Below are 19,921 nucleotides of genomic sequence, written 5' to 3' on the forward strand. Positions count from 1 at the left end.
ATTTGAACCGTCTACTACATGTGACCTAACGCTGCAAACATTTAGTGGATAAATGTTGATGGTACACTCAACAAGGACACGGGAAAACATGTTTAAAAAACATATTGTTTGGTGTAAATTGTCATTGGTGTTGTATATCTGAATTTTTTTTATCTAAAATCTATTAATGAAGATAACCAATGTCTTTTCTTCAGTCTTTGCCTTTTTATTTGAGATACCAAAACCTTACTGTGGCTAATTTTAATTTGAGTTCATGCAAATTGGTATGCTCTTATAGCAGGAGATGATTGGTGGAAATTTGGAGTACTGCCCTAGGATTGGCTAGTTGTCAAGGTTACCTACTTTAAAGGCTCCAAAACAGCCGCATCTGATGGCAACAGGGATTTTTTGTTTCCTCAGTTCTCTCGTTTGTTATTGGTTAAACCAAAGTCTTGTCCTTTTGTTTTTTTGGTTCTGCTTACTATTCCTCAGCAATACATTTTTGTTAGTTATCATTACTTTTCAAGTTTTCACTTTACGTTAACATTTAAGTTAAAATATAATAATCACTAGTCCTTAAATTTAAAACTGATTTTTCTTTGCAAAACACATTTCATTTGTTAAATTTTTTATCAAAAATATATTTATTAGTGTTTGGGACATGAAGGAAACTTAGTTTCCAGTCAATATAACATGATCACACATGGTACAGAGTCTGTGGTAATTAAAGGGATGTCCAAACTTAAGGCCATAAAACTTTTGTTTGCATGGTTTTTTCCAAAATGTTATGTATGTGAAATGTGTTTTTAACCTTTACACTTAAATATAATTTGATATTATTTAATTTTTATATACCTTCTGCTGATGATATATATATATATATATATATATGTATGTGTATACTGTATATATTGCACTTTTTTGGTCATATATTTAACAAATATATGATATATATACATATATAATTTTATTATTATTTTACTTTAATATATATATTTGGAAACTATTAATTTTGATTTAAAAAAAAAACCAATATGGCCAACATGTCATGTTAAAATATTGGCTAGTATATAATTTGTAATATTAATATCTAATATCCCAAATTTGTGGTTGGCTATAAATTGTTTATTTTGAAACAATATGCAGCCAGGACAGTTCCCTTTTCTTTTTCAAGTACCACTGTTTATTTGTTAACTTAACATTGGCTCTTGTCTGGAATTTTTTTGGAAAACACTTCTCTGATTCCTCTGGACTGTGTTTCCTCCTTAGTCCTTATTGGTGCTGTCAAATGTTCTATTTTATTACCCTCTTCACTTCCATCCCACTCCGTCAAATCCTCTTGCTCAACGACACTGCTCGGCCAAATCCTTCAGTACACACGAGTTGTTGCTTCAATTACTTTAAAGACTGTTGTTCAGACGTTCATCCAACTTAAAACTCTTTTAAATCATTTGTGTCTTTTCTGTGTAATGCTGTCTTTTGTCGTTCTTGAAGTTAATAATTCAGTGAAGGTGTTAAGCTACAGCTAAGGTGTGTAAAACCACTTTCTGTGAGAGGCCTTTGGAAGACTATATTATCATAATGTTTCAGTAGTGATTTATTGCTACGTGTTCTGCTTGTTTTTCTAATATGGATGTGTGTTTTAGGGCTGTCAAACACTTCCAATTTGAATCTGATTGATCGCAAGTTATCTCTTGATTTATCACAGTTAGTTATAATTATTCATAATTGAGTTGAGTTGACATGGCTACACATGACAAAAACTGTTTCTGTAACAGAAATACTATTAACAGCAGCTAGATGTCAGTGTTTCACACCTGTTTTATTGGTGACTAATCCAAATGATGGCATTATTAATATGGAAAAACGTCATTCCAGTGCATCCTGACGGTGGCTTGTTGAACTCATCAGTTGTTCTCAATAATATTAAACCGTCTACAGTCCCTCACAATCAATTGGACGGTTGTTCCTGTCGTCCCGTCCGCCGTATACTGACTGCCCTTCATGATTGGCATTAAAAGAGTATTTTAACCTCAAGGCTCTTTGTTGAAACCAAAACTTTTTTTCTGCAGTGTGTGTAAATGACAGTATGAGCAATGATGAGTCCATCTGTACATGTAAAGAAAAGAACGTTCAAGGACTGAATGTAATTAACACATTAATGTTGACACAAAAACAAATCTATTTTAGGATTTTTCTTTTTGCAGCTTTTTTGGCTCCCCAGTTCTTCTAATGTTCCACAGCACCGCGACGCCCCGTTGGCGAGATGAAATTAAATATTGAAGCGAAGATACTGGTTTTGTTTTTCCAATTGCAATAGACCAGATGGTACAGTGATTGATTTAATTATGGCAGAGTTTCTGCCTCGCCCAAGAAAATCAGGAGAAAACATGTGGTCTGAAATACCACATGAGGTCGAGAGAGAGAAAATATTTAAGCCTACCATTCATCCATCAAATCCCAAAAAGCACATTCTCTCACACATGCCCACTGGTGAGCATCGGGAAGATGGTTTTCTGTCTTTTCATTCAATTATTCAAATCAGTGATTCATGGACCTTTGGTTTCGACGACATATGATTAAAAAAAAATACCCCCGTGATCTTTGGCTGTAGTTCTCTGAGGAGGTGATGTAAGGGCTAAACGGCTTCCAGACCAATCAGGTGAAGGAAGACCTGGCCCAAAGACATTGTTGTTGCTGCTCCTAAAAATCTTATTCTTGGCCTCCACTGCTGCCCACTTAATTTTTCATTCACACCTCTGACCTTATGTCTGAGAGGGAGCGCTGGCTGCAGCAGGGCCGGAGGCAGAGAGGCAGAAACGGATTTCTGTATTTCCCAGGATCCTACTTTGGTCATTTACTAAGGTCAGTTGAGGCATCAGCTGGATTATTTTAAAAAAAAAAGTGAAAAAAACAAAGCATAAAAATTCAAGCTTGGCTGGGGTTTTCTTTTCACAATGATGAGGACAAATACAGAATATTGTGCAACCACAGAACATGTTTTCATTGTCTTTCAGACCATCTCAGATGAGCTCAGGCTCAGGGAACTTGACAGCATCTCTGCACTTAATTGATATATGGCTTCCTCTGCAGGAAAGGATTCTCAGGGAGCACAGCTGTGGACTGTGTTAAGTGACCATCGTATTGTGAAGTAGTCCTGAGTCACCTAAAGTCAAGTGGATGGAGAAAAAAACCTCCCAAGGTACCCTCACTTCTGTTAGTAGAGTTTCCATCAGAGAAACAACCTGTTTCTTTGACTTGTATGAGGACCGAAATCCCTGTAAATGTTATTTCAGATCAAATCAGATCAGATCACCCTTTTCAGGCTTCAATAATTTTAGTTTCATTCAGGTCTGGTGAAAGTTTTGATTTTTGCTCTGATTCCTCAATGGATCAATTTTAAGGGGGTCGAAAAATCAGATCAAATAAAACATGTCACAGCTCAACACTTGACAAAGATAAAGTAATAAAACTGGTCAACGCTGTTGGAGACACAGAGACCGGTTTGGACAGGTTTATGGGACATTTATTCAAATGGAAACTTTTCAACGTTCAAATGTCTTAGAACTTTGTACTAAACTTTTTTATTCTATTGTTCTTTTTTATTATTCCTCTTGACGTTGTGATTTTTTTATTATTATTTTTTGACAGAGTAAACTGTTATTTTCTGTCTTGATCTGATCATGGTTGTTTTCAAAATCAATGAGCACCAGGATCCATCCTCATTTGCAGAGACAGAGCATTTGTTTGATCCGTTTTTCCCTTCATTTCCGAACATTTTAATCTTCTCCCACCTTGGCATGTTGTTACAGACACAAAGCTGTGAAAATGTCTCTATTCAACAAGTAAAATTAAGTTTGACAGTGTGAACACCAACTGTATTTTCTTTGTCCTTTTGCCTGTTAAATCAAGGTCGACGTTAATAACCAGAACCACAAATTTCAGCATTTCTTGCACCGACATTTGATGTCAAACCCTGGAAAGGTTTTAGAATCAAAACATTTCCACACCAGTGTTTTAGTTTTACTACTTTTTACCTGGTTTTCACCATACCTGAATGTATGAATGTCCTCTAAAGTGGTTATAAAAATTAAGTTGCATAAGTGTAAAGTGGTTATAAAAATTAAGTTGCATTCAACACCACCAATTTTGAAATGAGGTCTATAATTGAACATCAGCCGGACTAGAAATTCACTGAACAGTACCACTGTGCCAGAGGAACAAATTGAGGAGCAAAGTTTTACTGGAAAGACCAAATATCTTAATTTTTAACGATGGCCACACAGCCAAGAGGACGACAGAGACAGTGGTCGAGTTTGTCCCTGTGGAACACCGGCTGAATTCTGTTGGTTTGTTCGGTTGGTTGTTGGTTTTATTTTTTGTCACTTCAGATGATGTCTGGATGCTGTCAGAGGCTGTTAAAGCTCTTCAGCAGTGTCTCTGCTGATATATGATATGATATGATATGATATGATATGATATGATATGATATGATATGATATGATATATATATATCATGTATCGTATCACAAGCACAATCTTGCAATAGTTGGAATACTCCAGATATTCCCCAGGCAGCTCATATCTCGGGGCTCCACTGTGCAGTAATGCAGTACTGAGATGGAGCTAATATCTCATTTTGGCATTATTTATATACAGGTTTGTGTATATGTATGAGAATATGACTTTTTTAACATGACCAATATCTTTTTTTTATTTAGCTTATTTAGCTTTAGGATTGTTCACTCTCATTGTTCCTGGAGAGGAAAATCTCCTTATCTAAATGTCTTCATTGAAACCAAAACACAGACTTATTCCTAGACAAGAATTTACTGATAGGTTTAAATGTTTCAGTGCCAATGTGTGCACTGCGTTCACTGACTGCAGCACCCAGTCAAGATAAGGAGCAGGGACTATAAACAACATCTCCGGAGTATTTTCTCACTGCATTTCTGAAAAAGCAAGCATGTGTGTAGTGGAGCCAAAGACAACGAGTGGAGGGAGAAAACTGGATTAATAATTCTGGAGAAGCTTCTCTGAAGAACCACCCAGGACACACTGTCCAAAGGCTGGCCAGCATGATTTGTGTTGTGTTTGGGATTCAAGAGAGTTAACTAAGGCATATTTTAATATATTTCTAAACTCCCTGATAAATCTAATCCTACTTTTTTTCTGTTGGGATAGTAAAGAATTCATATATCAGCTGTTTTCACAGATGTCCTTCCCAAAGCTTCGGTTTCTGGAAGTAATTTCAATCCAACAGGGTCTAAGGAGAATGATTTTAGATCAGTCAAAACCAGGACATGTACTAACATATATTTCACATTACAAAAAGGAAAATAATATTAATGAGAAGAAGTTTGAGAAACAAATCTGAAGGCCTGCATTTACTGAGTACCTGTATGTACTTTTCTCTGTGACAGTGGGTTTTTTTGTTTAATTTCAGTCATTTCCAGTTTTTGGGAGTGATTGTCTTAGGTCAAACAATTATGGGAGCATGCACTCCAAAGCACACTCCAATTTACTTAATTTTTATGATATGTAGTACCACTAAAAGGGTACATAATAAGTGTAAAGCAGTGAAACACCAGTTAGAAATTTTAAGAAAAACTTCTGATCTCATATTTTCCACCATTAAAACATGTCTTTTGGGAGAGAAAGACATTCCACGTCCAACTTGGTTCATTATAAATATATATCAGCCAGGTCACTCAAATTAACAATGACATTATAGAACACTGTAGTGAGCTCCAACGGACACCAGCGTACTACACACCAACTGTCCTTGGTAGGAATTCTCTTAAATAAAAAAATATGTAAAACAAAAACAAGAACATTGTGCAATAAAAAAAACAGTCTCCAGCTTAAAATCAACCAAAAAGCAACGATCCAGTAGATGCATCATAGCTGAAATTCCCAGACATATCCACAATTTGGCTCACGTTATTCAAAAAACTTTCAAAGAGAAAATGATTGATGTGTTTGAACGCATATCAAATCCCTCCATTGTTCCTGAATTCCACTGATGGTAAGTACTCTTTTCCCTTAAGTTAAGTCGGCTTCGACAATGTGGTCCCTGTTAGATTCCTTATCACCCTTTCAGCTCATCCATCATCCTCACATGGGCTGCAGTCGGCTATCCCGTCATACAGTCGACCATCCCGTCAGCCTCTCCATCATACGCAAACGCAGCTTCATGTGCTCTTTCCAAACACTTCAGCCCACATCATAAAAATACACTCCATCCATCAAGTACATCATGTTATTATTTTCAAATTTAAGGATAACATGGCTTAGTGGTAGAAACACAGTTGTTCGAGCATTTAACAAAGTAGAGCAGCTGTCAGACTCATGTCATTCCTACAAACCTGGGTTTCACTACTCTAAATTATGTACCATGTCAGTGGTACTAAATATGTCTACAAAATAAATAAAAACGAGTGCAATACACATATACTGTATATAGGCTATTCGTTTACAGGCTATGCATTGGTTAATAGCGCCCCCATCTGTTTAAAATATTAATATCATATTAAAATAATTTGGTGTCCTGCTACATCTTAGCTTATTATTTTATCGTTTCGTTTTTTGTTTATTCGTTCTAATTAGTTAGTACAATAAAAAACAGTAATAAAAACAAACAGTAAATATGAATAAACAATAATTCATTGTTACGGGTTCATATTTACGCTCAAGAAAAACATTTTTTTAATATTAGTGGCTTCCTGAGCCTTCCACTTAAAAAGCAAAGAATTTATCTGAGATGAGTCCCTGGCATAATAGTGTTTCAAAACAATAAATAATCTGTGAAAAAATAAAACATATAAATCTCTCTGTATCTTATCTTTCTTACTGTTAAAATGTGGTCTCTTTTTGTCGTTAGCAAAATAATCTAGTGTTTTAATGTTTTAATTCTCTTAATAGTTACCTGTCGCTTAGTAATAAAAAGAAAAACAGTTTCTGGACGTAGGTTATCCTCTCATTTAGTATATTTATTTAGCAAATAAACAAATAAACATGTGACACTGATCCCGCCTTTTAGAAATTTGAGATAAATTGAAACAGCTTTAGTTTACACCTTTTTAGTTTAAATAAATAATACAATGTTAGTAAAACGAGCTATCCTGTTGTTTAGTTGGGTGTAATGTCACACGGGGCGGTGCCGGCCTTCCAGACGCGATCCACCCCCCACCCCCGGGGCTGCAGCACCGCCTGGTGGTTGGAGGTGGAAGCTGCTCTGCGGGATAAAGATGGCGGCTGCAGGAGTCCTTCAGAGGGTCAGCGGAGGTTTGGTCCGGGCTTCATGCAGCCCCCGCTCCGCAGGACAACTGGTCCTTTGGAGCAGGTCAGTGCAGGTTTAATGATTTATCTTTCTACCGTGTTTTTGTGTTTTAACGAGTGTTTGAAGGCTAGGGCGGCAAGTCAGGATGAAGCTAGCCCGTTAGCCTCAGTGGCCTTCAGGCGTAGACAGGACACCGACGCTTTACTGTCAATGAATGTTTATTTTATCAAATATGTAATATCGACGACGTGTGCAAATTTGCCAAAAGTAAAAAGAAACACTGATTTATTTCCCAAAAGATGACTTCCTTAATATCTTTTGAAATACGTCAATATTTTTTTTTATTATCTAATGTGTCGTGACTATATTCAATGTGAAATCACTGCAGACGTTTTTACCTGTCATTAGTTTGCATCAGTCAGTCAGACCGTTACTGTTCCTAGATCTTTAAAATTTACATAAATATAACTTTAAAGAGAAGGTAGCGATAGCCCACAGCTGTTATTCTTTAGTGTTTACAGTTGCCTTCCATGTTGCTGAAGCTGCAACTAATGAAATGCCAATGTTCCAATCAGATAAAAAATATTGCAATGTATTTTTTTTGTCCACAAACATTCGAACTCCAAGCCCTTGACTGATTAATTTAGCTGCAGGTTATTCAATAATTAATCAACCAATCAAACAACTATTATTTGACATACTTCCCAAAAACTACAAAATATATGTTCTGTGTTTGCAGAGGGTTTGCAACATCAAGCAGCAGTAATGGCCAGGACAGCTGGTTCAAATCACTGTTTGTGAGAAAAGTTGATCCACGCAAAGACGCACACTCCAACCTTCTGACCAAAAATGAGGAAAGTAATCTCTACAAAATTCAGTGTAAGTTGGCTTCTACAAATATTCACAGTTTAAACCTGTGGAAATTGGAATTATGATTAAATCAATACATTTTTCTTTCCCAGTTCATAACGTTAAGCCAGAGTGCCTGGATTCATACAACAAGCTGTGGTGAGTGTTGTTTCATAGTATTATGTGTAAAATCCAGTGTGGTTTTTCCCTTTTAATTTCATCAAAGTTGATTTTAAGTCAGTCTTCAGGACGTCAGCTAAGTGTTGTTTGCATTTGAGTATAAATAGTCTTAGGCAGTCTATTCTGGTCAGGCTGGTGGTGAAGATGTGTAAAGATTGCAGTTGTGGTGCAGGGACTAACTTAGCCCTTGTAATACTAGACACAAGTCACACGATCAGAAAACATGTGATAGTCATTTGAACAAGTTGTTGTTTCAAAGTAGTGGCTGCAGTGCGAGTGTAACCCACACATGAGAGAATGCACTTTTTTTCCACTGAAGTTGTTTTCTATTCACCACAGTGAGGAAGTGTTGCCTTCCATCCATGCTGATAAGTACTACCCCTGTGAGCTGGTGGGAACCTGGAATACCTGGTATGGAGAACAAGACCAGGCTGGTAGGATTACCTATATGTACACACATACCTCTGCAGTACAACAGAGATACAGTGGGCTCCAAATCATGCAGCAACTTACACTAAACTAATTACACTATATTTAAGTTTGTCTAAATGTGGCAGAAAGACTTAAACTCTTTGGACAATAAGACTGCATGCTCTATGACGGGGTGTCCACACTTTTTTGGCTCTGGAGATGCTATTCAAAGGTCCACACTGAAGTGATCTATCTGCATTGAAAACATTACATATATATTTTGTGGTTACTACTACACACTATAGAATTTAAACATATTTATGCATATATCTTTATATTTTTATTTTAATTACTCATGATCTACCAGCACTCCCTTGTGATCTACTTATTAGGCACCCGTGCTGTATGAGGTTAAATACCAGAAACCTCCCAGCAGTTAGTTAGAACTGAAGAAACCTTTTGGATGAGAGGTGAAATGTCTTTGGAAAAACTGGAAAATGTGTCCAGTTGCCCTTGACGTGATTGATTTGAATCATAATCCTAATAAATTCTATTAAGACTTTTCTGACCTTCATTGCACTGTTTTCCCACAGTTCACCTGTGGCGTTACAGAGGAGGCTACCCTGCCCTAACAGAGGTGATGAACAAGCTCAGACAGAACAAGGTAAACTCTCCTCCAGCATCATGTTTCTTCTACTCTCCATCCCAACAACAGAGCCATAATGTCAACTTAAACTGATTGGTTTGATGTCCGTGGATCTGCAGGAGTTTACAGCGTACAGGAAGGAGCGGGGGAAGATGCTTCTGTCCCGGAGAAATCAGCTTCTCCTGGAATTTAGTTTCTGGAATGAGCCTGTTCCCAGAGAGGGACCTAACATCTATGAGCTCAGGTCCTACCAGCTCAGGGTGAGTACCACAGCCTGGGTTTGGCTAATAAACATGATGAGATGATTATAGTAATGAGGGGTTTTTATTTCTGACCCTTTTTTTAGTTAATCAATAAAACATTTATTATTTAGTACAACATCAGTCATAAAAACCATCATGTTTATTTCTCTGCTCTCTGTGACTGCTGGTTTGTTTGTTATCCAGATCAAATTTAGCCTCTAGGACTTGTATACTGAGAAACAGGTTTTTCTCAGTATGCAGTACAGGACATAGGAGTCATGTAACCAGCTGTGATGAATGCGTAACATAATCTGCAGTATTAGTCAGGGATTACATTTAGCTAAAGAGAGTTTTCCAACCATGTTATTGTGTGGGTTTGTCCCCATTTACCTGAATCACATCTTTAGTGTTAAAAAAAATATGAATGAAATCCATTACGTGGTAATGAAGTTCACTGTGTGTCTTTGTCTTTCAGCCAGGAACCATGATTGAGTGGGGTAATTACTGGTAAGATTGTCTGATGTATTTATCAACCTCAACTTTAAAGTGTGACTAAGCAGGGGGCCTTAGAGATTACCATATTTCACTGAATAGAAGTGGTTTATGTTTTACTCCATTGTTGCAGAGGTCAGGTGTGTATAGAGCAGACAGTGTATGAATCTGCATATATTCAATAGAAATGATGAGCCTTATGTTTCCTACATACATACATGTGTGACTTAATTTGAAATTTTATGCAGCAGTTTCAAACTCTGCCAATGCCATATCGGTGCAAATGTCAATCATTTTTTTCACTACTAGTCAACCAGATATGGGTGGAGAGCTGGCCTGCGGGCTGGGACTGTTATTAACTTCATGTATTCATTATTTGTGAGTTATTATGAAATGTATAGATGAAAACAGGTTTTCTCTCCACAGCCTTGTATCTCATTGATCTTGTTTCACACTGGCTGTTTTTCTGAACGCAAAAGCAACCAAATTTTGTTTTTGTTTTTTTATTCTCCCCATTTCATAATCATAGATAACATTTACTCATGGCTTTAAAGACTGATAAGTGAGTCACGTTGGTGTGGACTGATCCTGTTTTCCATGTCTGCAGGGCCAGAGCCATAGGATACAGACAACACAACAGAGAGGCCGTCGGCGGCTTTTTCTCCCAGATTGGAAGTCTTTACATGGTCCATCATCTCTGGGGTAACAGACAAATACCACTGTCGTAAAAGTTCAGATACAACACAGGGTTTATGAACACGATTAATCGTGATTAATCATAATTATGTGATTATATAAAATATAAATACAACTTATTTATGTGCTGCTAGGTTATATTCTGCCATCATTTCACTCTAAATTCACTGAGCTGTCTTCACTGTTTACAGCTTACAAAGACCTTCAGTCCAGAGAAGACACGAGGAACGGTGCCTGGCAGCAGGAAGGCTGGGACGAGGTGGTGTATTACACAGGTGAGAGAGGGAACACAAATATAAATAAATAAAACAACTTCTGGGAAAGATGCTGGTATGGCTTCGGAGCCTCGTGTTGGTGATTTGTCATAACACTTTGAACTTTAACCTTCTATTGACTGAACATGTTATGTCATGTGTTGTCTTAAAACCATTTGTGTTTCCACATTTCCAGTTCCTCTCATCCAGCAAATGGAGTCCAGGATTATGATCCCGACAAAGGCCTCACCACTGCAGTGAAGAGTGGCGGCTCCACCTGAACGACTGGCATCACTGCAAACGTTAGAACCAACCCAGAGATTATGGTTCTGACTTTCTGTCTGTGCTGCAAGAAAATATCCCTTAAAGTTTAATTCTTCCCCTTTTTCTTCAGGGTTTCACGAGGGTCCAACACTGTCAACTTATGACATAGACGACGCGTAACACTGAAACCTCCTCCGTGTTTGTTACTGTGCCACACTCCATCCGGTCCAAAACCAGAACTGTCCTCTGATTTCAAAACCAAACCTATGTTACTTGAAGACAAGCAGCTGTGGATATTTATTTAACATAAAGCAGATGATATTACAACATTCAGGGTCAGTTCATACTCGTCACACTTGGTTCAAGTGAATCAGACCACATCGTGTTGTTTTGGTTCATTTAAGCTGTGTAAATGCTAACATGCTAACCTCAGTGTGTTTGATACGATCTGATAAACACCTGCAGAAAGACGGAGTTTAATCTGCCTCCCAACAGGCCAGTCAATAGAACCATTGGACTGCGGAATTCCCCAGAGTTGTCAAATATCCAGTTGTATGCTAACAACAACTGCAGCAGAAGTGACAAATTACGCATCAAGGACTGTGTTCATTTAGGTGTCAGGAGATGACGACACTAACGTCACATTTGTCAACAAATTACCATCAACTTAAAACCCAGAAACTTTTCGCAAGTGTGAGTGCGTCCTGAAACTTCAGCTGTGTCTCTTCAAAGTGAATCAACAAGATGTCGGTCTGAACATGTGACAAAAAACTACTTACATGTTACAAAGTGTATAAAATATCAACCAGATAAATAGTGGTACTCGTGCCACGTTTACTGATCTTGCTTTATTCTTTTCTTTATTTCATTTTCCGGTCATATCGATACTGTTACACGGTGCCATGTTTGTAAAAATGGCTTCAACTTTTGTTGTTCTTGTGACGACTGCATGTTTTAAAATATTTTTTGAAATATATCGTGGATCAATGAGGCATAAATGTAAAACATTCTAAATAAAGAGTTATGTACAAAAAACATAGGCTGAGTCTTAACTCGTCTTGATTGATACTGAAGGAAACAATATTTATTTTCAGTCAACTATCTGAGAATGAGTGTTTCCTAAAACTATGACCATATTTTATTACAGAAGCTCTGGCTAAATCGATTGCAATTAATTAAGATTTATCAAGATAATTTGACAATCAAATGACCTTTTTTCTGTATATTTCTGAAAAAAGGAAATTAACCTCCTTTTGTCCAAACAAATATTAATAATATGGAAAAAATATACAGAAATATAACTTTTTTCTTTTCTTTTCTTTCCCACAGCTGTCTGTCCCATGTCTCCATTTGACTCTTTACCGGAGCAGAAAGCTGCGCACACAGTCTTAATCTGCTGCAGATTTCATTGAATATGTAATTTTAACAGATTTAACTGCAGAAAATTGTGCAGAAATATCTGGTGCCGCATAAGAAAACACAAGCACAGCAGTTTTGATATTTCATTTCCTTCTGTTTTTAATGCCAATACCAATGGTTTTCCACAGTCTGTGGCTCTCGTACAGAACAATTAAAACATTCCTAACGTCCATACACAACAATATGCAAATAAAGTCAAAGGCTTTGATGCAAAAAGTGCATGAAAATATGTTCAAAATATTCTCCCACAACCTTCCACAAGGAGTGTTTGTTGTACACCGTCATCAAATTGAAATCATAAGGCGACAAAGCCGAGGAGACATAATTGGTTTCACTCCTGTAAAACATTCATAATTTAAAAAGTCTATTTGAAATCTAACTAAAAGGGTCACATGTGCAAAATGGTTAATCATAAGCGTTAGTGTTGGGCGATATGGCTTCCATTATTCATAATGTAATAATTGGTAGATATTTGGGGGGAGGGGTGACATTTTCAGAGAATAACAAATGTCCTAAAAAACTAAATTATATTGTTGTTAAAGACAACTGTACCCAGTCAAATACTGCTATAAAACTACTGATCCTTGTTTGTTTTTGTTGTTTTTTTTTAAAAGTACTATTTTAGCTTATTTAAATTTTCTCCAGTTCTTTTATAAGTTCCCGGAAACTCGTCACATACCACGATGATCTTTCCTTCACCTGCTGTCTGACCACATTCCCACCGAATCCAATAAAAGCGCTCTGAGGAGAGAGAGAGAGAGAGACGCATAACACGTTAGTTACATGATCAGTATGAAAAGAAATAACGTAACATTTAACAGCTGCGAAAATAAATTGTTTTTAATCGCCATTCGGTTGTTGCCCCCTAGTGTTCACACCTAACAGACACTTACAGCAGGAGGACAGGCCTCCAGGTCAGTGGCGCCGTCTCCAATCATCACAACAGTCTTGAGGCCGTACTGTTCCTTCAACATGCTGATGACTTTTCCTTTACCTCCGCTCTCTGCTGTGGGCTGAGTCTCGTCGAAGCCAGCGTACTCTCCTGGGGGGAAAGAAAACATGTTTAACATTAATATACGTTTTGTCATGTCAATTAAATACTAAGCTTTCAGGTTAATTCCACCATTCAGTGCTAAGGAGCAAACTAAACAGGATTCACACAGGATGTGGTTCAGAGACTAGTTGGACCAGCTTGTTTGCTGGAGGATGGGGACGATTACGTTGAGTAACAACAAATCGTAACACAAGTTGTTGACAACCTGGAGCTTTTTCAATGATTGCTATTGACTTATGATAGTGAAGCAGCTCAGTGCGTCTTTAGCACACACCAGAGGCCATGCCCCCACACAGGTCAAAGTCCTGGCTTTATCACAAATTAGCATCAGAAAAGAAATCAAACCAAACCAGTCCAGTTAGAGTTACTGGCTCTACAGTGTGGTTTAACTGTTACCACGAATGGGTGTTTCCATCAAGGCGGCTTTTAGTACACAGACTAATAGTCAGACATACCATTGAAGTAGAATTTGAGTCGGTTCGCATAAATGTGATCCAGTGGGATGTTCAGCTGCGTGGCCACGTGCTCAACGATGCAGCGGAATCCACCGGAAATGAGGAAAACCTTTATGTGGCGCTCGTGCAGGCGTTCTACAAGCTCCCTGCAACAGTAGAGGATCAGAGGTAGCTGTTGATCAGAAGCCAGTTGAGTTGCATGTGTTCTTACACATAAACCCCTCTCTATACCTCCAGTTTAATCTAATGTAATGCAAAACAATGAACAATGTCAATCTTGTTGGTCTGTTGTGGCAACAATGCAGAGCTTGCAAAAACATCCCTGAACAAAGAGGCTCACCATGTCTGTGTGTGTCTGTGTGTGTGTGTGTGTGTGTGTGTGTGTAGTGGGGCGCTAACAGAAACAGGTTCAAAATCAAAAACACATGGGAACCTCCACAGTGACGTATGGCTGTATGTGAATGTCTGGTTTTGTATTTAGGGTCAAGTACAAGGGTTAAAAAGAAAAGAAGACTTTTCACCTAATGCCTGGAGTCAGCTGCGGCGGGTGATCTGTGATCAGTTTGTTCACTTGTTCTCTGGAACACCGGATGATGGAAAGACGCTCCGTCAGAGCTGTTTTAAAGGTGACCGAGCCACCCATTGCTTTGCGAGTCCTGAGGGAGAAAAAAAAAACAAGGCAAAAATGTCAAAGATTTCAGAGCAAGTTGTTTCTGGACAAAATATTTTTCCCTGTGAACAGATATATGTAAATCTATATATAGATGCCACTTACATCTCAGTGACTGCATCCCCCACACCGCAGAACTTGGCCAGTTCGTCAATGCCTTCCTCTTTGATAACGGTGCTGTCCACGTCAAAACAAACAGCATCTGCGTTCCTGAAGAGTTCTTTTGTTTGTGAAAGCGTCGACATCATGCTGAGAAGGAAGGCGTATGTTGAAACGACAACCCAAAAGCAATAGGATTTACAACATTTACAACCATTACTTCAATAATCAGCCAGGAGGAAAAGTCTAACTTTTCAAACTCTCTAGTGTGAAAAATAACTTGTAGTCAGTGATGAAGACTTGGTTTTAAGTCCAAGATGAAGCTGCACCTCAAATTGTTAAAGTCATCATTTGTCACAGGCACAATCACTGTGCTGCTAAATTATATTTATCTTTTACAAGTAGAGATACTCAAACATCCATTTATATGAAAGAACAATAATTCGTAAGTTGTCACATCACAGCACACTAGACTGTAGACACATCCTATTGTAGCTGTGTGTGGTCTGAGTAGGAAGGAAATTCAGACTATTCTCTGAAGCAGAAACATGAAAACAAACAAAATATAAGTAAGCAAAAAAACGTCGTTTAGTGCAACGATTTCTTATTTTAAATTCAATACAGACTTTGAGATGTGCTATAGCAAACAGTCTAATTACAGACATTTTTGTTAAAATAACTGCATTTAAATTATAACTTAAAGAGGAGCAATTGAACTTGTGGAAATCAGACCTCATTAACTTCTAAGTTATACTACAAACCGTTATAGCTAAAATATTTTAAAAAGATATATATTTCAAATGGTTTAATGTAAATCATATTGAATGCCATAAATCAATTGCCTTTATGTCAACACAACTGTTTGCGGCTTTACACAACACAGCCTTCTTATACAAACTACGGCAGAAACTGATGTACATCCACTGCTCGTGTTGCATCACCCCGCACAGCTCGCACAGACTGACGCTTTACAATGAACTGCAGCAGGAAGACGTTTTGAACATAAATGCTGCAAGCCGATTGAATGAACCTTATTAGTTCTTTGACCAGGTAAGGTGTGACCGCGGTAGGACACTGTCTTTGGATTTTACGACAGATTTTCGTTAAAACGACCAGGAATGAGTGTATGTTCTCAGTACGCCGAGCAGCTCCACCGGTATTAAATAAACGCGCTTAATGCGGTTTTTGTTGTCAGTCTTGCGTCAATAACGAATGTGCAAAGCTATTTCTATGCAATTCAGCCGATTTCATCGAGTGTCCTTTGTTAACTTACCGGTGATAGTAGCGTCCGTGCAGCAGAAAGAGCGCCTCAAGCATTAGTGGAGCCCTAGTGGTCTCACTGATGAGGAACAGGATCCAGGATCAATGGACCAATCAGAGTAAGAGGCACTAAAGGACCGCCCACTCTGCCTGATACCATGACAACACAACCCACCAACCATGACCTTTCATCAAAAATTTTACATTGTTACTGAGTCAAGTACATAAAGATTGTTTTTACCGTATCTAAAAATATTGATATACGCAGAAAATAACTCATTATATATAACACACAAAGAACACGTTCATTCACGTATATTTTTAAAAAAAAACGAATTTGCCTGGTAGTCTGTTTTCTTTTTGTTTTATTAACTTTCTATGCTTATCTGACTTCTCTTGTGTATATTTTAGATGACGACTAGGTTGAATGTGCAATTAAGGGTTACGTTTTATGCATACGCAAATAACTGAGCATGAATATTCATTAAAATGTCTTAAATTTTAAACCCAATTTATAAAAGACTGGAAGTGCCACCAAAAAAGACACCAGTAAATAACCTTATTTGGCCTTAGCTTAAAAAATATTAACCAAAGACTTCTGGGTTGCAGACCAGGAAAAAACATTTGCTAAAGAAACAGGTACGAGCCGGTCCAGCAGGTGGCGGAAATTTCGTCGACAGCAATTGCCACAGAGAGAAAAAGGAAGAACAAAGCGGAAGCAGTCCTTTCATCCGAAGCAGAGAACGGTGGTAAGTGTTGTCTTATATTTATGTGTATTTTCTATAGTTTACTTTTTTAAATTAACTCTGAACTTTCCTCGTGCTTTTTTCTTATATATGATAATTAAGATAAAGTTATTTTAAATGCTCCTGGTATAAACCTTTTGAGATGTTGGCCCTTTTTTCGGTGAAGCACGTGGTTCGCATGCTAAAGGGTACAACGGCTTTGGAATTGTTTAAAGTTAAATTGTTACAAATTATTTTATGGATACACATTTTACAAATTATTTTTAAATATTTAATGGATTAATGATAGATTTTTGGAATGCACCCCTTTTCATAGAAAACAATACTATTCCAAAATCAGGTTATGAACCTTTAATCACTAGAAACTGGTGTGCTTCAAAACTGTATTTTTATTTTTGGAATGTGGAGCAAAAAATCTGAAAAACACAAAGCAATGTATATAAATGCATGGCCGAATTCTGTATTACTTTTGAAATAGTACATGCAGTCAGACACCGTGCTAGATTATTGTTTTCACGCATTGACTTCAAAAGAAGAATGAAGTACTTTCTTTGCCTCATTCGTATGTCAGTGTGAACACAGACATTATGTAAAATTGCTTGTTTGTACTTTCTCATCTTGATTAGCCTGTTGATGTGTAGGGTCGTAGTGAATCTAAAACATATCATCCCTGCAGTGAACAATCCATGTAAATGCTATGTTACTTTTTGTGTTCCAGGTTTTGTCAAAGATGCAACAGTGTGGAAAACTGTGGCTTGAAAAGCCTTGGTGTAATATTAGTGGAAGCAAGAGGGGTCTAAAGATGATGCTGGTAATATATTAAAAGCTTTTACATGTGGGGAGTTTGACCTCGGGGTCTTGGCACTGAAATGTAGACCTAAGACTGGTTTGACCTTCAACCTGTGACAAAGACCTTTAAAGGTAAAGTTATTTTTTAGTCTTTTAAATATATTAAATATTTAATGATCTCAGCATGGATGAATTCTGTTCCACTTTGACTGTAGTGGACACAGTCAGACACCATGCAATAGTCTAGGCTCATTGCTGCTTATAATTGAATGTGTAAAACACCGTGCATCATTTGAGCGCAGGAATGAGTACAATTGTTTGAAAAAAACAAAGAAAAAACAGGTGATGCTCACTGAGTGTGAATGTGAGGTTTAACTTTGTTTCTGTTGTCTGGTGTCTACAGAGAGGTGGGTGTTTACTCTGGTGGCGAAGATCATGAAGTTGTGGTAAGAAAGTAAAATTATCAATGTGATTATTTAATTAAGTGTACTGAGAATAAGTGACTGTAATGTAAATGTACTGTGAGAAAAAAAATAAAATTCAAATAATCAATGAAGACTCCAAAACAATGTATTTATTTTTAATTAAACAGTTTTAATAACTTAAGTTTATACATTCAATGCTCTTCGGTATTTTACATCCCAGCAACTTTTTACAACAGTTTTAATACTTCATTTAGTTATAGTATTATGTATCAGCTTTCAAGTACTTTAGGTAACTGTTGTACTGCATTTAATTTTTTTATGTTTTGTGTTTTTTAAGATGTTACAACATTTTTTATGACATAACAACATGGGGGAGGGAGAAGAGTACAAAAAAGGAGGTGGTGCTTGTTACCAGATGTGCCGCATGGGCTCGTCTACGTCTGAAGCTATGGAGAGCAGGATGGCTTTGGGAGTGTTCTCAAACAGCGCTGCTCTGTTTTGAGCCTGGCCCTTTTTGACCCAGTGGCCGTAGATCTTAAATGCGCAGGCGTCGATGAGTTTACGGAGGGGCTTGAGAGCGTAGGGGTCACTCATGATTACCTCCTTGGTAATGGGCTTGGCACGGCGGTAGTTGCAGTAGATTCTCATTGTGGCGAGTACTGTCATGCAAATGACCTGATGGAGAACAGTAATGGTTGAATGTCATTTAACTGTAGGGCTGTCAATATTGATGAGGTAATCATGTTGATGAGTAACATTTTGACACTTTATATTCAGTAATTCATTAGAATTATCGCTATAAAACATTTTTATTTCACTGAAGCACCTCTATCTTAAAATACCATCCTAATGCATACAATTTTGAGTTATATATTTTCACATTTTTCTTGACATGTTTCCATCTTAATAATTCCATTATTTGGACTGGTGACAAAACAGGTGAGAAACAGACTGCTCTTGTTTGTCCTTCTTGTGTAGTAATATACAATGTGTTTTTCTTTTTTAATATTTTGGAATTTTGATTTACAACAATGAATTGATTAATTGTGATAGTGAATAATTGTGATTAACCCAAAGCTTCCCAGTAATTAATCAGATTAAAATGTGCCTGACAGGCCCACTTAAATTTTTTTGAAAAATAAAATCAAGGTCAACAGAGGAATGTGCTTTTCTGTATCTCTGTAATCTTACCTTGAATCTTCTGTATGGACTGAACTGTCGTACTTCATCCACCACGTATTGTGAAAAGAATGGATGACTGAGGGCATCAACAGCTGTGCAGCGCTGCTTTGGGTCCACCACCAACATCCGAGAAATCTGAGGAAGAGAATGGGCCTTTGACCTTTAAATCTTTTTTAGTTTGGTGTGACCAACTGTGAATCCCATATTATCTGTTCAGTATTTTGTCTTGTTAAGTCTCCTGGAAAGGAATGGGAATTTGGACCCATGATTCAAGTGAGTTTCGTTAGGCTTTAGTCAAAAGACTTTCGAAGTTGACTAAACTAGTAAAAGCAGTGATTTAAAAACAAAAAACAAAAACAAAGACCTACCAAATCTTTGACAGTGTCTGAGCGGTCGTCCCACTCTGCAGATGAGAAGTCATATGTACCAGCCAAGATCATACGCAGCATCAGCATCTGCTTCCTGTGCCAGAAGGGCGGGGAGCCAGCGAGTAACGTGTACATGATCACCCCCGAACTCCATCTGTG

General features: G+C 37.5%; 3 protein-coding genes, 1 long non-coding RNA gene and 2 other non-coding genes across 9 annotated transcripts in view; 4 read left to right on the plus strand and 2 right to left on the minus strand.

Moving 5' to 3' along the window:
• The first annotated feature begins 7,174 nt into the window (after nt 1–7,174).
• LOC103378130 (protein NipSnap homolog 2) lies at nt 7,175–12,333 on the plus strand. 2 transcript variants are annotated; one of them, XM_008309219.3, is made up of 11 exons: nt 7,175–7,324; nt 8,001–8,140; nt 8,224–8,269; nt 8,630–8,724; nt 9,295–9,365; nt 9,467–9,607; nt 10,065–10,096; nt 10,689–10,783; nt 10,969–11,052; nt 11,228–11,333; nt 11,426–12,333. In XM_008309219.3, exons 1-10 carry the CDS (start codon nt 7,230–7,232, stop codon nt 11,290–11,292), a joined length of 864 nt encoding a protein of 287 aa, XP_008307441.1. In that variant the 5' UTR covers nt 7,175–7,229; the 3' UTR covers nt 11,293–11,333; nt 11,426–12,333. The 2 variants fall into 2 exon arrangements, with proteins under 2 accessions (XP_008307441.1, XP_024911121.1); XM_025055353.1 differs by having other exon boundaries at nt 11,228–12,332.
• Nucleotides 12,334–13,163: 830 nt separating this feature from the next.
• psph (phosphoserine phosphatase) lies at nt 13,164–16,369 on the minus strand. The gene is made up of 6 exons (XM_008309221.3): nt 16,266–16,369; nt 14,999–15,142; nt 14,745–14,879; nt 14,224–14,369; nt 13,608–13,756; nt 13,164–13,455 (listed from the first exon to the last, which is right to left on the minus strand). Exons 1-6 carry the CDS (start codon nt 16,307–16,309, stop codon nt 13,345–13,347), a joined length of 729 nt encoding a protein of 242 aa, XP_008307443.1. The 5' UTR covers nt 16,310–16,369; the 3' UTR covers nt 13,164–13,344.
• Nucleotides 16,370–16,897: 528 nt separating this feature from the next.
• LOC107988466 (uncharacterized) lies at nt 16,898–18,339 on the plus strand. Its single transcript, XR_001759932.2, has 3 exons — nt 16,898–17,001; nt 17,717–17,919; nt 18,191–18,339. It is a non-coding gene; the product is annotated as an uncharacterized LOC107988466 (long non-coding RNA).
• On the plus strand, nt 17,444–17,582 carry LOC112486998 (small nucleolar RNA SNORA15). Its single transcript, XR_003049656.1, has one exon. It is a non-coding gene; the product is annotated as a small nucleolar RNA SNORA15 (small nucleolar RNA).
• Nucleotides 17,970–18,103, plus strand: LOC112486991 (small nucleolar RNA SNORA15). Its single transcript, XR_003049649.1, has one exon. It is a non-coding gene; the product is annotated as a small nucleolar RNA SNORA15 (small nucleolar RNA).
• Nucleotides 18,340–18,549: 210 nt separating the features above from the next.
• The window catches only part of LOC103378132 (phosphorylase b kinase gamma catalytic chain, skeletal muscle/heart isoform), a 4,875-nt gene continuing 3,503 nt past the window's right edge, over nt 18,550–19,921 (minus strand). For all 3 annotated transcript variants that reach the window (XM_008309224.3, XM_008309222.3, XM_025055350.1), the window contains 3 exons: nt 19,763–19,916; nt 19,404–19,529; nt 18,550–18,887 (listed from right to left, as the gene is read on the minus strand). In XM_008309224.3, coding sequence (XP_008307446.1) covers nt 18,621–18,887; nt 19,404–19,529; nt 19,763–19,916 — 547 coding nt within the window. In that variant the 3' untranslated portion in view covers nt 18,550–18,620. The remainder of the gene's footprint in view (nt 18,888–19,403; nt 19,530–19,762; nt 19,917–19,921) is intronic.

Source organism: Cynoglossus semilaevis, chromosome 4, assembly GCF_000523025.1.
Source record: "Cynoglossus semilaevis isolate Cse_v1.0 chromosome 4, Cse_v1.0, whole genome shotgun sequence".
NCBI classification, from domain to species: domain Eukaryota; kingdom Metazoa; phylum Chordata; class Actinopteri; order Pleuronectiformes; family Cynoglossidae; genus Cynoglossus; species Cynoglossus semilaevis.

What these genes read in the sequence shown, in the direction of transcription:
- LOC103378130 (XM_008309219.3), top strand. Translation starts at nt 7,230, where the DNA reads ATGGCGGCTGCAGGAGTCCTTCAGAGGGTCAGCGGAGGTTTGGTCCGG. An exon ending in GATTCATACAACAAGCTGTG is followed by an intron (nt 8,270 to 8,629) that starts GTGAGTGTTGTT and finishes TATTCACCACAG; the next exon opens with TGAGGAAGTGTTGCCTTCCA. An exon ending in CATGGTCCATCATCTCTGGG is followed by an intron (nt 10,784 to 10,968) that starts GTAACAGACAAA and finishes CACTGTTTACAG; the next exon opens with CTTACAAAGACCTTCAGTCC.
- psph (XM_008309221.3), bottom strand. Translation starts at nt 16,309, where the DNA reads ATGCTTGAGGCGCTCTTTCTGCTGCACGGACGCTACTATCACCG. An exon ending in ACTCAAATTCTACTTCAATG is followed by an intron (nt 13,757 to 14,223) that starts GTATGTCTGACT and finishes CTTTCCCCCCAG; the next exon opens with GAGAGTACGCTGGCTTCGAC. An exon ending in TGGAGGCCTGTCCTCCTGCT is followed by an intron (nt 13,456 to 13,607) that starts GTAAGTGTCTGT and finishes CTCTCTCCTCAG; the next exon opens with AGCGCTTTTATTGGATTCGG.